At 42.3% G+C, this 19506-nt stretch overlaps 6 protein-coding genes across 6 annotated transcripts; 1 reads left to right on the plus strand and 5 right to left on the minus strand.

Annotated features, from left to right (window-relative positions):
* Window positions 1-267: 267 nt before the first annotated feature.
* Window positions 268-2043, minus strand: EAF02_001951 (uncharacterized protein; the record flags this gene model as incomplete). The annotated part of the gene is made up of 1 exon (XM_038897999.1): window positions 268-2043. The coding sequence occupies one exon, from the start codon at window positions 2041-2043 to the stop codon at window positions 268-270; it is 1776 nt and encodes a 591-aa protein (XP_038761691.1).
* Window positions 2044-3953: 1910 nt separating this feature from the next.
* EAF02_001952 (uncharacterized protein) lies at window positions 3954-4928 on the minus strand. The gene is made up of 3 exons (XM_038898000.1): window positions 4483-4928; window positions 4297-4392; window positions 3954-4241 (listed from the first exon to the last, which is right to left on the minus strand). Exons 1-3 carry the CDS (start codon window positions 4566-4568, stop codon window positions 3998-4000), a joined length of 426 nt encoding a protein of 141 aa, XP_038761692.1. The 5' UTR covers window positions 4569-4928; the 3' UTR covers window positions 3954-3997.
* Window positions 4929-7328: 2400 nt separating this feature from the next.
* On the minus strand, window positions 7329-12109 carry EAF02_001953 (uncharacterized protein; the record flags this gene model as incomplete). The annotated part of the gene is made up of 6 exons (XM_038898001.1): window positions 12066-12109; window positions 11554-12015; window positions 9523-11500; window positions 9071-9440; window positions 8392-9020; window positions 7329-8359 (listed from the first exon to the last, which is right to left on the minus strand). The coding sequence occupies exons 1-6, from the start codon at window positions 12078-12080 to the stop codon at window positions 7329-7331; spliced, it is 4485 nt and encodes a 1494-aa protein (XP_038761693.1). The 5' UTR covers window positions 12081-12109.
* Window positions 12110-12329: 220 nt separating this feature from the next.
* On the plus strand, window positions 12330-15274 carry EAF02_001954 (uncharacterized protein; the record flags this gene model as incomplete). Its single annotated transcript, XM_038898002.1, has 5 exons — window positions 12330-12952; window positions 13117-13334; window positions 13461-13997; window positions 14567-14597; window positions 14673-15274. The coding sequence occupies exons 1-5, from the start codon at window positions 12493-12495 to the stop codon at window positions 15272-15274; spliced, it is 1848 nt and encodes a 615-aa protein (XP_038761694.1). The 5' UTR covers window positions 12330-12492.
* Window positions 15275-15717: 443 nt separating this feature from the next.
* Window positions 15718-17238, minus strand: EAF02_001955 (uncharacterized protein; the record flags this gene model as incomplete). The annotated part of the gene is made up of 2 exons (XM_038898003.1): window positions 15718-16905; window positions 16975-17238. The coding sequence occupies 2 exons, from the start codon at window positions 17236-17238 to the stop codon at window positions 15718-15720; spliced, it is 1452 nt and encodes a 483-aa protein (XP_038761695.1).
* A 1536-nt stretch (window positions 17239-18774) lies between these two features.
* EAF02_001956 (uncharacterized protein) lies at window positions 18775-19017 on the minus strand (the record flags this gene model as incomplete). The annotated part of the gene is made up of 1 exon (XM_038898004.1): window positions 18775-19017. One exon carries the CDS (start codon window positions 19015-19017, stop codon window positions 18775-18777), a length of 243 nt encoding a protein of 80 aa, XP_038761696.1.
* Between the last annotated feature and the right edge of the window lie 489 nt (window positions 19018-19506).

Below are 19506 nucleotides of genomic sequence, written 5' to 3' on the forward strand. Positions count from 1 at the left end.
AACCCAGGAACAAGATGAACTCCTCGATCTGACAATAACCCAACCCAGCTTGACCGACACATATCACGTGTTCTCGTCCCGAAACCAACCAAACGAGTCTCTGCAAAATCATAACTCCTTTCCTACATGAGCAAAAAATGGTGGGATGCCGCTGCATACTTTTTGAAAACAACGAATGATACCAGAAACCTCCCATCGGACCTTCCAGGATAGAGATCAAGTATTTCACCCACTACCCAGGCGGTATCATCCAATTTGCAATGCAAGTCAGTGAATCTCAACAGTCTCATAACCACCATCAGAATATGGAGGAAGTTCTGCCCGAGCAATCCGGGTATCCCCGATCAGGCGATAATGTTCGTTGACCTTTCGTAGGATAAAATCTTCAGGCCACCCGATCAAATGGAATATTTTGTCCCCTGGAATCAAATCAGGAGGCCCGGCCCCTAGTGTCCCATTCTTTGTCACGAAAAACATTCGGCCAGATAGCTGTAAAAATTTCTCGAAGGCTGGTGCTACGTTAAATTGATCAATTTCTGGGGGTTTGGGTAAATCTTGACCGAGAAGGATCTGAAGCATACTCATCAGATTTGTTCCGTCGCACATTATCGCCGCAAAGGTTGTAGCTTCGAAGGTAAACTTTGAGTTGTTTTCTCTCCGATAAGAATCAAGGGTAGCGTTGGCATTTATTCCCACGAAAATACGAAATACAGCCTCTAAGACCGGGAGACCATTTGGTAACGAATTATCTTTGAGATCAGATAAAACTTTCCACTCGCCGTGACTCATCATTGATGTAGTGGTAAAACATCCCTTCAAAAAAGACACTTCATCGTGTAAAAGACCAGTGACTGATAGAATTTGTCCATCCGCTGAAAAACTGACGAAATCAGATAAGTTAGCTACAGGGCCAAGAATTTCCCCCCCAAGTCTGCTACGAGCGGATCTGTGTCTAAGAGCTGCCCAGTCAGGCACCCAAGATGGCAGTGAAACGTCCGGGCGGTATAAGCTGCAAGCGATAGCTATAGGCTGCAGACTGTTCTCCTCCTCAATCATGATACGGGCAGCTTCAGAAAACACCTGTGAAACTGACTTGTTATAGCTTGGGCTAAGAAGCGATCGATACTTTTCGAGACGAGGAAGTCCAAGAAGTGCGTAAATGTGATCCCTCGGATCAGTGCTTTTGAGGATTGGAGATAACGAAAGATTAATCAATAATGATGAAGTTTTGTCTCTCGTACAATCAACCAATTTTGATTTTCGGCAAATGTACAAATTAAACAATGGTGCGAAATCCATCTCCTTAGGCATCAAGTCAGGATTAAGCCAATTATAGCTAGACATCCAGCAAATAAGTCGAATTATTGATATTGTGCAAGTAAAATCACTCAATACATCAAATGATAGACATTCATGCCCACATTGCATCGTAACTATGGGAGGTAGGGCAACTTCTTGCTGTATCCAGACTCGCTTCCAATATGGTCTGCGTAGTAGATTGTTAAGAGCGGTGATAGATTTTGGCATGAGTATTTCATCTTCTAATTTGCTTTCGAAGAATTCGCGTAGGCGGCAATCTAGTAACTGCTTATCCATCGAAAATGAGGCCCATATTTGGATCATTCTGAGCGCCAAAGAGCTATCATCAGACTCCTCCCCTAACCACGAAAGCCCCATTTCAGCTTTCTTGTAGACGTCCGCCATCATTTGTAGTTGTCTATCTCCCTCGGGAATGTCATTCTGATTGATGCAAACAGCATCCACCCAAATAACAATCTTGTTCTTGTCGCCTCTTAGATGCCGTAAAGCTGACTCTAAATTGGGAGTGACTTTATGTTCGTAACCATTGACGCGGATGTAGGAAGTATTATTAGGCACTCCCCATGTATATGACAATGCAACATAGGCCTCAGTAGAAGTATCAGATGCCAGAAAGATAATGCGACAGGTAGTGTTGATGGTCTCGGAGAAATCTTCGGATGGTAATATCTCGAGAACTCGTATTTCGCTCTCTTTCAATGGAGTATAAAATGAAGCCGACATGATTCATAGATTTTCGAGTAGATTGAAGAAGATGTAAGAATTTGAATGCTGAATCGCGAAGTTTGAGAGTGAGGCTCAGATACTGAAAAGAATTGAGAGTAGAAGTAGCATTCCAACAATAGTCCTAGGTAGAAATTTTCACACTTCCCCGTTTGTAATCCTGTCAATTTGATAGAGAGTATGGCTGAGTGATGAGACATGCTTTGCATATTTTGCACTCTTCGGATATCTACATACTTTCCACAGCAAACGCATAAGAGATTTGCTTTGCCAGACTACCGGTGTGCAATGACTCCCGTCGGTGTGTACTGCAGGTTCTCATTCCATGCTTTTTACAGGCCTCCACAAAAAATGCTTCCCCATTGGTATGTACAGAGAGTCTTGATAGGTCAACTAACCAACCATCAACATATAAAGGAATAATTCTCATAATATGCCTTGCATAGGTGTAGAAATTGACGACAACTGACATATCTCAGACTTCTTCTCAACATATTAATGATCGGCACTGGCTGAGGGATTTTTCCAAATCAACGGGTACGCACTTCCAAGACCATGACAGGTCCTTTTCAAATCCCCGCATTGCAAACGCTCTCAAAAGAAACTCATACTTTCCCGACAACCTACACGTCCGTGCCGTCGAAGAGTCTTAGTACGCAAAGCCATTTTCCAGGCTTTCTTCTGAGAATGGACTGCCGACTGCCGTTGAAAATTTTGATTCTGCGGGCCAAACGGATATTGATAATATTGTGATAGGAATCGGACCCAGTGAGATAAAATATAATGCATTCGAGCTAAGAGTACTTTCGATATTCAAACATATCAAGGCAACGATTTACTTTTCCTTGAAGGAATGGCATAATATGATAACACTGCTGATCTGTCGTCCTGTGGAATTATCTGTATATGGAGATATTGATAATACTACCTCAACAGAAAAAGGAAACATCAGAAAGATGTCAGTATTCGCATGGGCTACTGGAATGTAAATATCTTGAGATCAGATGTAACGATATTCCTTGCCGTATCGGTATCTGCTCTGAACTCTCTGAGAAACTAAACTTCCTTTTGGGTCTCCAGCTGGGATTGATTTTACTTACTAGAAAGGGATTAACAGAAAGAATAAATATCAAACCCAGTAACCAACCTCGCAATTGATGATCTGTTTGACGCCGCCATTGACACCGCTATTGATATCGCTTTTTCTTGTGCGACCTACCTATCGGTGTGTGTTGTTTTTCTTTTCAACGTCGCATAGGAGGAAGAATACCTACTTAACCTGCTAGATGGGTACCCACCCAGATAGGATGTCACTCTCACGCTACAAATTCAACGCTAGGTAAGTACCTAGCTGGAGATCCCCGAAGTGGCTGTGGCTGCGTCTGGGAGCCCAGGTGGCGCAAGGAAGTATCAAGCCACATTTTTTCAAGTGGGAGATTTTGAGATATATTGAGGTACTACCTAACCTAGTGATTTGATTCGGGTTTATGATGAATCAATCGTGCAGGAGAGGATAGTATACTAGGTAATATCAATCACAGAAGAGATGGAATTGGATTGGAAGAGTATGAAAGCCCATAAGTTACACGACCAAAGTGACTGAAAGGAGCTATATGAATATATTGCGTACCATATCATCGCAATACCACAGAGATCTTCACAGTAATAGAGTTCCATAAGCATCACAAATACATGAGTAGAATGAATGAATAAATGAATGAATTATCATTGAAACCTCTGTAAACCCATATCCCTCCCGTCCATCCATCCATCCAACCATCCAGAAACCAGCGCTAACGCCAACATATTATCCATTAATCATTATCCAGCATTTGCATTCGCAATCGCAATTGTATCATCGTATCACTCATACCAATACGTCCGCAATACATCTCCCCACCCACCACTCTCCAGTATCATGTATTCCCCCCTCCCCATCCTCCTTCACAACCCTCTACTTAGCATAAGTATTCGCCGGCTGCGTCACGCCACTCGTCCCATAATAATCCGCATTCGCACCCGCATGCGCACCACCATACGTCGGTGGTGCACCCGCCGGCGGCGCATATGATTGTTGCGGCTGTGAATAATTGTAGCTAGCGGGTGCTTGACCATAGGTGGCAGCGGGTTGAGTGTATGCCATGGGTTGATTCGTGGAGCTGATTTGGTTGCGGCGACGACGACGTTTGGATATGCACCTGGGGTTGTTAGGTATGGGTTGGAGAGATGGGAATGGGAACGATTGATACTTACATGATGGCAAAAAGTAATATGAGACCGACGAAGATCAAAACACCAGCGAGAATCCATCTACCGAAGCGACTCCAGGCGGAATTACATCTGTAATAACTGTGATCGGAGTTAGTTTTTGATTGAAATGATGAATTTGATGATTCGAATGAATCAAAAGGAAGGAGTAAACAATGAGAGAATACGAACCCATAACCATTGCGATAACATCTCGCTCTCGAAGTGAGCTCATTCAAATGAAGAGCTTCACGTGTATCAATTGGAAGAACACCCATATTGTTGATCTCTCTTGGCTTCTTTTCTTTCTGAAGTTACTGAATAGTATTGAAATCGAATGTCGTTGTATTATCTTGTATTGTAATGCGTTACAAATCTCAAAAGAAATCCTCATAAAACAATCTTAACAATCCAAATGAAATTCAAGAAGTCACAAAAAGTGAATAACAAAATCCAACTTTTCCAAGGTTCTTATCCTCCAACAACTGGTACCTCTCTCCAAACCCAGTACCTTAGTTTCATGGCACTCTGCGCAAAAAGCATGGCATCCAACCTTTTCTTGGTTAATAGTGTGGGATAGTGTGTGGATCTACAATCTGCCGAGCCGACCTAGTATTTTCTTTATTCAAACTTCACTCTTTCACTCCTCCCTGATTACGAGCTTGGAGCTTTGGAGGCGGGTCTTTACATCAATGTGTGCTTGGGTAGGTAGACAATATGGTATGGACGCGTAGTATTTTGGCGCAGTGATTTTGCTCTCATCAATTCCATCAATTCCGTTGATTCCCCATCATTCCTCCCTCAACACACAATACATCCCTACCACCAAATTCCCAAACGGATATTCGGATTCATCACATGATTCACATCCATCTTCCAAACTCGGCGCAGCAACCCACAAGCTTCCCCATCCATCATCTCATTGGTGCATGCATCCATCTCCAGACTTCTTGATTGCGTGTTCGTACCTACTACTCCGTACATGCCCAGGTGCTTCGCCTTTCTTGCACAGCTGAAAACCGCTTGGATGAAGGATTCTAAGCCACAATCACATTGTATACCTACCTAGGTAATCACAATACAATTAGAAAGCACTGACATCATGATGGACTTCCGTACCCCGGGTTAAATAGCTAGATTGATGTCGATCACATGTTTATGGGGTTGCAATGAGTTTAAGCTTAAGCTTTTGTTTTTGCTTTTGCTTTTGGGTCTGCATTGACTTGAGCAGGTTATACCGTAAATGTACGGTAAAGTTTCATCCGATAGGAAAGGTACCGGTACTCTAATGTAATTCCAAATTCAATAGTCTCACGTGATTGCTGAGAACATGTTCCTAGATTCCTCAATTATGATATTAGAATACCAACCCAGGTTTGGAATACCCGTGGACCTACTCGAATATAGTAATTACCAAAGAAAAAATTCTCCCTATCAATCTCTCTATCAATCTCTCAACATTCCCCATTCCCCATCCACAATTACCATTACTCCATACAACACACCTGACCACACATCACGTTTCCCATCTATGACATCACCCCACCACCGATACACCAACTTACCACCTTAGTCACACCATACCCAAGTAATCTTAGTCATAACCACGTGCCCATCCCCCAAAATAAAATCCTTTTGTTGCACATCTAATTTTTGTCCCTAACATCCAACCCATTATCAAGACACCATCCTCAAATCGTTGAAATAGATGGCACATTTACGAAACTGGGAATAAGAATACTTTCCAGATTTTATTCCCGGGTTTTTTGAGATGGTGTTTGGAAAATCGTGTACTGGACTGGTATGGACGGATTGGCTAATAGGTTTTTGAATCCCGTGACTTGTTTTCGCGCTTCGTTTTTTGTTCGCGGCGGATTTGTGTATGCTGGTTGTAATCTTATTTGATGATATACTTATCACGTTGTTTATCTATCTATCGGTACCTTTGTTGATTAACTGATCCATGGATAGTTTTGACATTCATACTTCTTCATTGCGTTCTCGTAAGCTCCAACTGGTAAGAGCCTGCAAGCAAGCTACCTCACGTTATCTTTTCTACAACAACAGATATTTATAATCATTTCACAATCCAATTGTGGATCGCATCTTCATATCATACACAGCCGTATCTAGGTTCAAGTGTTTTCAATAATATCCTAACGCTTCAGTATTGAACCCGACGATATCTTTCGCAATAAAAACACTACAACTGCCATCGCAGTAGTCACTGCGTGATTCCCAATCTTTACCCCATCAGATCTACACTAAGTACTTCTCCATCCAACCAGTCTCCCAACTTCCATCATCACATTACATGTCTAATAAAGCACCATGATCATTTTCATACGCTACCCCCATCTGGACGCAACTGATTACACGCATGGCCATATCCAAGGTCACAGGATAAATTCACAGTGTACCCATCTATTTGCGGGATCTATACTGAGCTATGTGCAGTACTCTCTCCTGAATTGATATCCGAGAGGAGTGGAGATTATATATATCCTTGGGGAAGATTTGGTAGTCTTCCTGAAGGAATCGAATCTTCGATTGTGGGAGAAGCTGGGATTTCAGCTAGGTTTGTGGAAAGGTGTGGGAGAGAGACGGAGATATTTTTTGTAGATTGATGGATTGTATTTGTGATGATTTATCAGAGAGACTCTGGAATTCATGAACGTCGTCTCTAGTTCCTGGCTATATTTTTTGAAAAATGTTGTGCGATATTGTTCATCCAAGGGAAAACACTCAGAGTTGCTTACTATGTTTTCGGTCTTCGGGGCGACTTCAATCGTGATAAGAAACATAGAGAGCGGCTGTACGAATACTGCTTTGATTATTCGGAAATGATCCTTCAATTCTTCGATATCGGCATGGACCGCGTCTGGTAGCATCAAAAGCAGTCGTAGAAGTACTGTTCATGATCTCCGGGAGCAACATTCTAGACTTCCATTCTCGATAAAGGTGCTTTTTGAGATGATTAAAAGCGGGGTTATTGAAATCGATTGTGGGAAGTCTCTTCACTTTCGCGGATATGAGTTTCACAATCCTTTAAATATGTTGTGCAATAAGCGATCGATCGTTTTTTCTTTAGGTTTCTTCTTAGGAGGGGGCTTCGGGCTACCGAGCCGGTCTTTCGGAGGCGCATTTCCAGTATTTCGACGTTGGTTCAGAAGTTTGGATCCAGGCATGTACTTCGAAGGAATAGAATTTTCGGAATTCTCTGATTCAACTCCATTACTTTCTTTGGTGACCACATTTTTCGTGGAGCGCTGTGACTGGACTTGTGAGGAGGAAGATGCTACTTCGGGTCCTTCCAAAGCACTTTCTACTAATCCAAAAAAAGACCCGTGAGAATCTTCATCATATTGTGTTTCTTCGAGTAGTGAAAACTTTGGTACGATCTCCTTGGGTTCTTTTGGTGGCATCTTCTCAAGTGGCGATTCGGATCGATTCCAAAACTTGCGTAGGTTTATAGCAAGGTCGAGTTCGTTCTCTTCCGCAAGTCTATCGATATCCTGTTCCGTAATTAACATTCCCTTCAAAGCTTTTGCGAAATTATTTGACAAGTCGTTGTCTACAACGTATTCACCGTTGGCCAAATCGTCAAAAGAAATATTCTCTAGCTGTCGCAATGCCTTGTTGAAACGCATGAGGGTCTGTCCCGCAACGCCCTCTGCGCATCTCAGCTTGTCTGTGCTCCGCACATCGAATAGAAGCCACTTATCTACCTCGACTTGATCTGCATTATCTGCACTTCGATTCAGCGTCCCACCAAACAAAGATACCATAAAAGGTGTTACAGCAGTTGTACGTTGCATAACAAGGTTTTTATTGCTTAGGAGAGTAAGCTTATCAAAAGACAACAACTGGGCATTGCCTTTTGATGACGATGTAATTCCTTCAACTTTCAAGCTAGGTCGCTTCCTAGGATGATTGATAGAAGAAGGGTGTATGTCAATGAGTACTTTTTCGTTGGCGACAATTTGATATTTGGTTTCGTGATTATTCCATGTACCGACGTGTGGATGCAAGCCCTGTACAAGAAGTGCTCTGATTAATTCATCCTGATCTGAGTTCTCATTCAGTATCTCTCCGCCATACTTTTCACCAAGTCCGGCCACGCCTTGCGTCTCTTGGTTGGCACCAAACCATTTCTTCGAAGCGCTTGTTGGATTAAACCAATGTTTCGCTTCACTGTGTCATAATTTGCCACACTAAGAAATTTCTGGTACGCAAACGACGTCATGACTTCGCGACCATCAGCTTCTTCCAAATCGCGAAGCGCACGGAAAGCATTGAGCATGGCGACATGATCGCTTTTGGATGTCCTTGCAAATCCTCTCATTGCCGCATCAGATTCTTCTTCCATATCCAGTGGACGCACATGCAGTATTATGTTATCGAAGGCTGCTAAAATTATCATAGAATCTAGACAACGAAAAATGATTCCGAGAATTACCATTTTGCCCAGTGTGGGCCTCAGCGGGAGCATTCCAATTATTCGGCCCAAAGGAGTAATTTTTTCCGTGAAGGTGAGTGCTCCAAGTGTTTGAAGAACCTCAATACTTGACTGTATTGCTTTCGGTGATGGAGGCTCTGGAGCGCTCGCCAAGAAATCCTGAATAGGTTCATTGTAACCCAGGATTTTGACTGCGAGACAGGTGCTTTGCAAATCGACGCGACTCATTCCCGGGCGGGGAGTCATTCTAAGGGAATCATAGCGACGTTTTCTGCCTCATGTCAATATTAAAAAGCGAAGGGAGTTGAAGGGATGACTCACGAAAAGAGACCATAATAACTGCCGTTTTGAACACGGCCTGCTCGACCTGATCTCTGCTTGACACTTGACTTGCTAACCCATTTACAAGACAATGACCAAATTCGTAACATTTGATGAAAATTGTCTTCCTTGTGTTTTCCAGTATCTACAACATATTGAACATCGTCGATAGTGATTGAGGTTTCAGCAACATTTGTGGCTAAAATGATCTTTCGACAACCTGGAGAGACTGGCTCGAAGACCTCCTGATGTTTATCTGCAGTAGAGGAGTGTAATTTTAAGATCTTGAACTTATTTTCGTCATTGAAGTTTACACTAAAAATATCTTGCGTCTTGAGATTTTTTTCAATGGTATTGATGCTTCGTATGCCTGGCAGGAAAAGTAGTATTGCGCCATCTTCTGTAGTACTCGCTATGTGCGCAATCATAATAGCAGCCAGATCATCGGGCACTTGTCCCTCCAAAGTGTCCCATTGCTATCTGCTTCTGTAGACTATCGGGATCATCGTCATGGCTGTCCCATTTGATAACCGATTTAGGCTGTTCATTCTTAACGTCCATAACCAAATCTGTCTTCTTAACTCGTTCTTCACTTTTTAAATAAGCTTTATTCTTGTTAGAATCAAGGATTTCCCAGATAGTATGATTTGCTGGATATGTTTTTCTGAAAGTATCCATTATATTTTCGAGAAAATATTTTTCGACAGGGAAAGCTCGACCCTCCACATGCAGAACTGGACAGGAAATCTCCCGGGTTTCAGTTTTGAAAGCGAAATATTCCTGAAGCATCTCGGCGTCGGCGGTGGCACTCATCAAGCACACTTTTGGCGTAGGCTTTCCAGCTTCAATTCTCTCTTTCACAAGCTTTTTAATCATTGTTAAGAGAAAGTCGATATCCAGATCTCTCTCATGTACTTCATCAATAATGAGATGTGATGTTTCGTGAAGTATAGCATCAGGATGGTGTATTAATTGTTGTAAGATGGTTCCTGTGGTACAATACGTGATGCTTCCGCGAGGATTGGAAAGTTCAGTATCAAAACCTATCTTATAACCGACTTGATCACCAAGCATTTGACCACGTTCTTCAGCAACACGTTCTGCCACTGATTTTGCGGCTATCCTTCGCGGTTGCGTACAAATGACTCTGCACTCTCCACCACGTTTTGTACGAATGTATTCATCCAGAATGATTTGAGACAACTGAGTCGTCTTTCCACTCCCAGTTTTCCCGATTAAAATAGAAAATTGATTGTTTTCAATATGATTCAATACTTCAGACGAATTCCGGTTTAAAGGTAGTAATTTTGAGTATTTCTGTTTGTGCGGACGTTGAGAAAACCACTTGAATAAATCGCTAGAACGTTGTTTAACTTTCCAGTCATAAGAATACTCAAAGCGAATTTTGTCATAATCCGCCAAGGGAGAGACATCATGGTCCTTACATTCACCAGTAGGTAGTGCTGATAATTTTAGCTTTGTGGTGGTATCTACCGTGCGTTGCATTAAATCCAGACTAGTCTGGTGTAGTTCAAGCTTCATAGGAAGAGCTTTGCCCACGTACTTTCCAGTTCTTACATCCAGCTTTTTCGAATAATCCAAGATTAGTTGAGGCCTTTGCTTGACTAGTGTGACTGCAGCAACTAGTAGAGTCAACGTTTCAAGGTCACGAGAACTGCTTCTCTCAATAGCCGGACCAAGTGTTTCAAGAGCAGCAGTGTTAGGATCCCTGGTAAAGGCTTGACTTTTGAAAGTGTTGACCTTGCGTTCCAACTGAATGACTAATTTGTCATTGTAGTCATTATAGAAATCCATAAAATTTCTCACGTTTGCAGTGGTTAAAACGATTGCTCCTTCTGATGAATCTGAAGGTATGCTATTTGCAATATGGTACTTCTCAGCTTGCACTTTGAACTCTGTACATGCCATAGCCTCGGTGAGTGGGAGATCTAAACTGGTTGCTGTTGCATGAATACTATGTTCAGGCAAAGATATAGTGACAGTAAAACTTTTTTTTGGAGGTTTAGGCTTTTTTGATGTAACGGGGTTACTCGGGTGTTCTTTTTTAGAAACTTTCTGGGAAGTGACAGTGTATTCCGGGACATGTAGATATTTTGCTGCATAATTAAACACTTCACGCGTGACAAGATGATTCGGTCTGAGCTCCTTCGGCTTTTTTGCCGACTTTGATTTCGGTTCTCCTGGTGGTTCTTCTTTGGGTGTTAGCGGAGAATCCGGAATTGATTTTGTCTCTGTTGCTGCGATTGGCACTGCTGGCTGAGTATCTTTGGATTGAACATTGTGACCGGGTTTCTCCTGTTCTGTTTTGGCAACCCATTTTGGTGAGATGAGGAGCAACAAGTCATCCAATAGTTGCTTTTCTTCAAGAATGGAGAAAAGTTGCAAAAGTGCAGCTCCTCTGGCTAACCGCTAGAGCTGTTGGTTAGTAAAGCTTTCCAATTTACTTGAAGGACTGACCCTACCTTTTTGGTAGATAACGCAACGAATTTCAAAGGAGCTTCACCAGGAAGTTGGAAAGTCAGGCTGCATTTAGACAGGGTTCTATGACCATCCGCTGCAAAATAACTCCGGATTCCATACTCAAAGGTACAGTGTGCTTTACTCAATATGGACGCGTCCAGACGAGCAAGTAAAACAACCTTACTGAATCCACAATCACCTTGTCCAATAACAATTTTAGCTAATCCCGGGCGTTGAATGAAGATTTTGTCTATAGCGTCCCAATCAATTGTATCTTTTGAAAGGACAGCTGTATGCGGAAGAGGCAATCCAAGTTCGCTTCGTGAATTGAATTCTGAAGGAATATCAAATAACCAATGACTCGTGGGAGACTGAGTTATCTTTTCAGAAAAAAGTTTATTCCACTGTCTTGGTAGACGAAGTTCATTGCGGCGGAGTGGCTGGGGTATCCGGCCGTGGGGATTCTATAAACTTCAATAATTGAACATCAGATGTGGAATGAAATTCTACAAACCAGTCTCCTGAACATTGAGTAGGTGATTCAAGCAATGACCTCAAAGCTTTGCTTCTTGGCAATCAGTCGGTGAGATCATTAAGAAATTATGTTTGAACAAATTGCATGTATTGAATTTGCTGATGTTCGAGTCGAAGATTTAGGCGGTGTATTTGGCAGAATTCTCGATGAGGTGAGATTATATCATGTGATTAACTTTACATGTGACAAAACTTCATCTTCAACCAGCTCCACCTTTTGTGGTAGGCAGCCACCTGAAAAGGGGAAGCTTCGCGAGGTGATATCCATAGTTCATCTAGTATATAAATAAATAAAGTCCCATTAGTTTGATTCATTATTATGATACCAATTTAATAACATACCTACCTACTCATTCCTTTTCATCTCATGAATCGCGTCTCCAAAATTTCCTCCGAATTCGAATATCATGTCTTATCAAATGCAAACACTCCCTGGTATAACCTTGCTTGGTCAGCCCGAGAAGAATGGAGTTTATGATCAACAGGAGATTGTAACACTTATAACACAATACTACGAACTTCTCGCCAAAATGCGTTACTTTCCCGCCTCCTACATCAAATATGCACCCCACGATCCTCCCATCAACGTGGAACTCGCAAAGAGCTTTGATCTTGAACAACAAGTCATTGAGCTTCTTCAAGCCCTGCCATACATAGAGGGGTATAACAATGAAGATGAGTTTATCCTTGGTGGAAGTTTTGCTGATATGAGGGATCTGGAAGTGTTAACGCAGAGCCGAGATCCGGGATTTGTTTGTCCTGAAGGCGGATTTGATGATGTAGACGGGGAGTATATGAGACCTTGGGAAATCTGTATCAATGCATGTGGAAATCATGGAACGATGATGTTTCTTGACATAAGAAATGGTGAGAGCTTTAAATTGTCATCATTATATCTCACGTCGTTGAGACTTTCGTTGTACTACCCCTCAGATCCTTTCTCGACTTGACCTGAATACCTACATCTATGTTTCACTTCCACTCTCCTAAATATCAATCTAGATCCGTTGATTTATACTAACTCAAACCAGGTCACATAACAATGGAAGGTCAAGATTCTGGTGAAAGCGAAGATCCCGGTGTACATAACTTCCCTGAGGGTCTCCGAAGTCGTAATCGCAATTCCCATGACCATCTTCCCAGCCGCCACGCTAGAGAGGTCTTCGAAGATTTTACAAACAGACTTTTAAAACTTCAATGGATTCCAAGCTCTGAGGACCGTAAAATGTTATCAGAATGGGATGAAGATGTATTCACTTTTTTTCTAAAGTTATCTCAACCCCAAATGTTACGTACTCAACTTCGATAGCAATCTTTTCACTATTTCTTTCTATCTTAAAATTATTAACCTGTATTATTTTCTAACATCATTCAGTACGAAGATCTAAGACTCCTTTTCAGAACCTACGGCTGGCCCCATAACTTCAACCACACCAGCTTCGACTCTACCTACTCCCGCTGGCGCGAGTTTTCGACCATAAAGAACCACGCGTGTGACTCTGCCTCTGATATCATAAATCAAAAACTCAACCTGGAAAGCGCTACAGAATCTCTAGATTCTCATTCTAGGCGTTTGCGAATGGGGGTGTGGGATCGTGATCCTGACAAAGAGCCCGAAGACGTGATAATGTTAAACACTATTCTTGAGAAGAAAATGAAATTAGTCAATGATTTAAATGAAATGCTAAAAAGGGCTATTTCTGATCATGGAGACTGGAAAGGAGAAAGGGCAGAAATGGTTAAAGCGTGGAAGAAACATTTTGAGAATGACATTGAGTGGGAAGAGAGGAATTTAGAATGGTGGAGAGGAGATGGGAAGGCGCATTGTAAGGAAGAGGAAATTGAAGAGACTCGGGAGAAGATACGTGTCTTGAAGGGGAGGTTGGCGAATGTAGGAGAACAGCCAATCTCAGTAGAGGAAGTGATTAATAAGTCGTTGTAGAAATGTGGGTAGTGGTGTGTGGAAAATACTTACAGGTTTCCAGAACAAAATACGATAATGAACCAATCGAGCCTTGAATGTATCTGATGGTCTCATTTCATTTCAAAGATTCAGCATTTTGAAACTTGAAAGAGATGTGAAAGTGCACACAATGGGTTCAATATCGCAACCAATTCTCTTCATAAATCTTCCTCGCAAACACACCCTCACAGCTTCTTTTCTTTCAGCCCATGTTTTCATCAGATTCACTATCACCCACTCAACAAAGTAGAACTTTCGCTGTAAGAACAATCAATTAGATCAAACATTAAAATATTTCAAGCATTTAATCCCACTAGAATCAGAGTTTGCAGGATTCAATCTCATAAAATATCCTCACTGAACTTTCGCGACGGTCACCTGAACATCACTCACCAACATTCAATATCTATTTGATATCGCGATGTCTCTAGCCTATTTCATGGACATACCTCCACATAGACTCGCTACCAAAGTACCACCTCCACTGCACTGCTCATTAAAGACTAACATCTTTGCAGCGCACAGGTGCCAAATACTACAATTTCGGCGGTTTGTTCTACATTTTTTTTAGCACTTTCCGCAACTAGCTGTCTCCAATAAATTCCACAACTGACCATTTCTAAGAAAACGGTCACTACTACTACCTCAATCCCGATGGCTCACAATTCTACACCCACGGATCCTGGAAACTGTTTATCAACAGCAGTGGACACAGACGTTGGATACCTCTACAACCAGAATTCGCCTGCAACCCCGACAAAATGAACGCGCGATGCATTTATAACTTCAGGTGCAAGTTGATTTACTGCGAGACGCGCGAGTGTTTGTGTGATATGGCGGTTCCTAGTCTCGGTACTTTGATTATGCGATATAATCAAGAGGTAGTGCAGGAGTATCTAGATAACTTAGGAAGTCGGGTTAATAGCGTTATTCGACGTCAGCATTGGGAACGAGGGAAGAAGGCTGCATGGGATAAACTGATTTATCTCGAGTGGAAAACGGGGCTGTGGTATGGAGATTGGTTGGAGAAGGAACGGAAGAGGTTGCAGGATACGGGACACTATTGGGAATATAGTGTTTGGGTAGATGATGAATTGAAGCGTGTGATGAAGGATAACGATGTGGAGGACGTCAAGGAAGAGAGTATTGAAGAGGTGGTAATCAACAATGACAATGTCAAGATAGAGGATGTCGAGGACGAGATCATCAAGGAGGAACCCTTCTGAGGAGGTGTTCGTCAAAGATGAGTTCTTCGGCAAGGTATTCATAAAAACGGAATGTTGAGCTAGGGAAGTTGGACTAAGAACCCTAGAAGCCTTGTTTGTTGTGGAGATTGAGGTTTTTTTTCTCAAATGTCAATGCAAGAGTTGATCTTTATTGCAATTACCATCTCCCGTATGATACGGTGTAGTGACTATTAAATAACACAATGATAATGATGTCCAAAAGTACCCTGCGGTAATTATGAAAATGATTTGTAAGAAAACAAGTATCTGGCTTTAGAAACAATCTTAGAGCGCTCAAATGTTTATTTATTAAACAAAAGGATAAAATAGGGAAATACATATTAAAAAGAATAGAGAACGTATGAATGAAAGTGAGGGGACAACACTTTGGGCTTAAATCCCACATATGAAGTACTCCCATCCAAAACCACAAACCCACCACTCTAGCAAAACTCCCCCTTCTCATCTGCAACACAAACCACATCCAGCTCTCTTGCCTTTCTAACTCTCTCCTCACTCAGTACATACCTCTGTGGCAAATCAATAGTCTCCATCTTATCTCCCATCATCAAATCTACAGCTGCCTTAGCACTCAATCTCGCCGTCGGCATTCCATGTCCTGTAAAGCCAGCACAAACATATAATCCTTCTCCCCCTCCCAATTTCTCACTCACATTTCCCACCCACGGCCAATTATCTCTACTAAATCCCATAATCCCACTCCATTCATAAGAAGCCTCAAGTTCTTCTTCATTATTATGAAGGTTGAGTGTACGTGGTAGCTCTCGACGGAGATAATTCGCGGCAGGAGGATCGATAGATGAATCATCGGAGACGCCCAAACCAGCTTGTGCAGCAAATTGGCGACCTCCGCCAAACATCAATTCTCCTCCCGACTCTTGTTGTGATGAGGATGTGGAAGAAAAAGGTCGTTGAACGAGATAATCATCTCGGTTTATATTTTGATCGAAATGACCCATAATACTATAAGAGTATTCTAAGGGTTTATTTGATGATTCTATGGCCGGGGACATGGTAGATGGAGGGAGAAGAGAAGACATTTCACCGCGGACAGGAGTAATAAGATCAGAGAATGAGGGAAGAAGATGCGATGTATAAGCATTCGTTGCCAACAAAACTTTGGGAGCTGAAAGTTGGCCGCGAGAAGTGTGAATTATCCATTCTGAGGAAGACTTTTGAAGCCCAGTTACGGGTGTTGAAGTTTGAAGATTGAATTTTGGGGGGCTTGAGGATTTGTTCTTAGAGATCAAATCTTCTAGAACCCATGCAACCAATTTATACGGCCAGAGCGAGGCTGCTTTGGAGGTTGCAATTGCGCCAGCTGCTGTGGGAATTCGAAGGTCCGATAATGAGGGATTAGTAGAATCTTTGGTGATAATGGTGACTAATTTGCCTAGTGTTGGATCCAAATCTTTGAGGGCTTCCGCAGCTTTGACGGCTGCCTCGAACTGATCTTCTGACATATAAGAGTGACAACTGGATAATGATTTCCAATCACATTGAACATCATTTTGCGCCACAAAAGATTTGATATCCTCATAATTTCTCACTTCAAAAGCTCCGACTTCTGGAGGTGAAGCATAAACAAGAGGCTGGCAATGACCTCCATTCTGAATTTTTTAGTCTCGTTAGTGATCAGACACTAATAGATTGTAGACTCGAGACGACGCTTAACTCACTCTACCAGTTGCTCCCCAACAAGCTTCTCTCGCCTCTAACATCACCACATTGAGATCCTTTCCATCGTCATGCTCTCTTAACCAATGTGCAGCTGAAGTCCCTGCAATACCACTCCCAACAATAACAACATCAGCTTTCGTGGGAAGATTTTCCGTAGTTCTATGACCCAATAAGATCTTCGAAGGCTCACTATGCCAGAAAGATTTGGTGGGATTAGGAGATGGAAGTCCTGCTTGACCTGGTATTTCATCTGTAGCCGTCATGATTAAATATCACCGAGTGAATAGAGAGTGATTGAAATGCTGGAGAGCAACAAACTGAGAAGTGAAAAGCTTGTTGAGTCACACTCCCATGCCGTGCCCCCACCATCACGTACGATCACGTGCATATCACTATCTCCCCCACCTTCTGGATTGGTGGGCCTACAGGTTGTACATGCCCAGGATAGCAAGTCGCGATATGAGGTTAACACCAAGAACCTAGATACTGTGTAGCTGACAATCTATACTAATATGTGTGAGGTTGAGTGAAGGCCAGCTCTCCAAGCTAGTACTAGTGCAACACGTGTTTCCAACAAACATAACCATTTCGCCCTATCGTCCTCGAAGAGATAGCAAAGTCAAAAGCTTGCTAAAAACGGAAACTTCCGCATTCATCTCAAACAATTAGATGAACACAATCTCAACTTCCCCTCTCAAAAAGCTAATGAACCCGAAATATCCGCATTCTCGTCAGTTTTCTCCCGAGCCGAATCCGGTTCGGTACCTCATTTAACTTTTCTCGGTTCATGATGCTAGCGTGCATATTTACTTATTATTAACATCAAGCCACTATCAAGCCACTATCAGAAAAAGTATCGTAATAAGATTTGGAATCTAGATTTGAGTTTGGATTCTTCGCATGCATGGTTCGTATTCCTTACTTCCCCGGATTTGCAGATAGTGAGTTTGTGGGGTGAGACTCGGGGTAGTTGTTGACGGGAACATTTTCGGGATGGGTTGGGGTAAATGAGGGCTTTTATGTAGCTATGTAGATATGCTATGTAAGGATTCTATATGTGGTAAACAGAAAGGAGAAAGATCAGAGATTGTTCATCATGATTGGCCATTCATTCACAGTACGAGTCAAGGGGAAAAGAGTTACTTGATAGCTCTTTCATTCATGGCCTGCCTAAAAAGAACCTCTATAGAGTATACATTGCCCTTTCCCCCTATGGATCCAAATACCATCCTATCCTATCCCATTCCATCCCATCCCATGCTATTCCCTTACCCCTCCAAATGTACAGACGCTCATGCCAGGAGCAAGAAAGCAAACCCAGAGAAGCAAAGCCCAATAACTAAAAATATCATATCCCGTCGAAGTATCCAAAGAATCAATTTAATGAATCATTATAATAACCTCCCATTTTTAAAACTCCTGATGAAAATCCCAATGCACGCGTGAGCGATGTCCTATTCATAGTGCTGTAACTATTGTTGTTGTTGTTGTTGTTGCCGAGATAGAGATGGTGTGTAGAATACCGTAAAAGAATGAATCAACTCCCTTTGATGAACGGGCTACTGTCTGCCATCTGCGATATTCTTCTCTCCATGAATGAACCTAAAGAAAATGTTGCTTAATGTATGATGAAACCAAAGCCGAAATTCGAAACACGACGAAATGAAAATGCGGTGGGTAATCACGAACGAAGAAGATACATCGAATGTATATATCTACCTCCTCACATGATTACATGCGCGCTAACGTACACCCCTGTGATGAAACCACCAATGTAAATTTGCTAGTGAAGAGAGGATCTATCTTCGACAAGCGGGGCTCCAACTTTCAGCGGGGAAGTTGATTGGGGATGGTGGAGGTGGGGCAGGTGGAGCATATTCTTTCTCGTGGAAGATATATGGAGTCTTGTTCTTAGAGTTCGCTTTGACGGTGTCAAGATAGAAACTGACGTCTTCGCCAAAGGTGGAAGAGGTAAGAAGTGGAGATAGACGGCGACGGGGAACAGGTACGGCCATTGTAGTGGTTGAAGATTGAGAAGGCATGTTTAATGATGTGAGTGATTAACTTGTATTAATATTCGAATGAGGAAGTATTGGTGTATGATGGTCTGATGTATAGGACGCTTGTGTGTGAAGGTCGAAAGGTTGATATGAAGGTCGGCTTGAATATGGTGAGGAGGTTGAGAGACCTTGGACCTTTATGTATTATTTTCTAGTGCTACCCCAGATTGTATGTGGGCTAACAAGTTTGGGGTCAGTTCGGGGTTGGTTGGAGATAATGGGGGAAGATAGCTACTACGCACCAGAAAGCGTTGGTTCTGTATGGGGAAATGGGGAAGGTTGATAAGCGCTTACGATCCTTCTGGAAGGATGGATTGATTGTTGGTAACTTGGTGATACACTTGACGCTTTTCCAACGAACAGATGCTTTGCTCAGGCGCACTCGCAGGTATGAGGCAAAAATAGTGTAATGATTATGAGGCTGAGTGAGATGGGAGAGTGAACAACAAATCTTGAAGAGGACGATATTGT

This window comes from Botrytis sinoallii (assembly GCF_014898435.1).
Source record: "Botrytis sinoallii strain Bc 23 chromosome Unknown BSIN_003, whole genome shotgun sequence".
Classification (NCBI taxonomy): domain Eukaryota; kingdom Fungi; phylum Ascomycota; class Leotiomycetes; order Helotiales; family Sclerotiniaceae; genus Botrytis; species Botrytis sinoallii.

Excerpts from the sequence above, each read along its gene's own strand:
- EAF02_001952 (XM_038898000.1), bottom strand. The coding sequence starts at position 4,568 with ATGGGTGTTCTTCCAATTGATACACGTGAAGCTCTTCATTTGAATGAG. Across the intron at positions 4,393-4,482 it reads TGTTATCGCAATGGTTATGG|TTATTACAGATGTAATTCCG; the intron begins GTTCGTATTCTC and ends CTCCGATCACAG. Across the intron at positions 4,242-4,296 it reads ATATTACTTTTTGCCATCAT|GTGCATATCCAAACGTCGTC; the intron begins GTAAGTATCAAT and ends TAACAACCCCAG.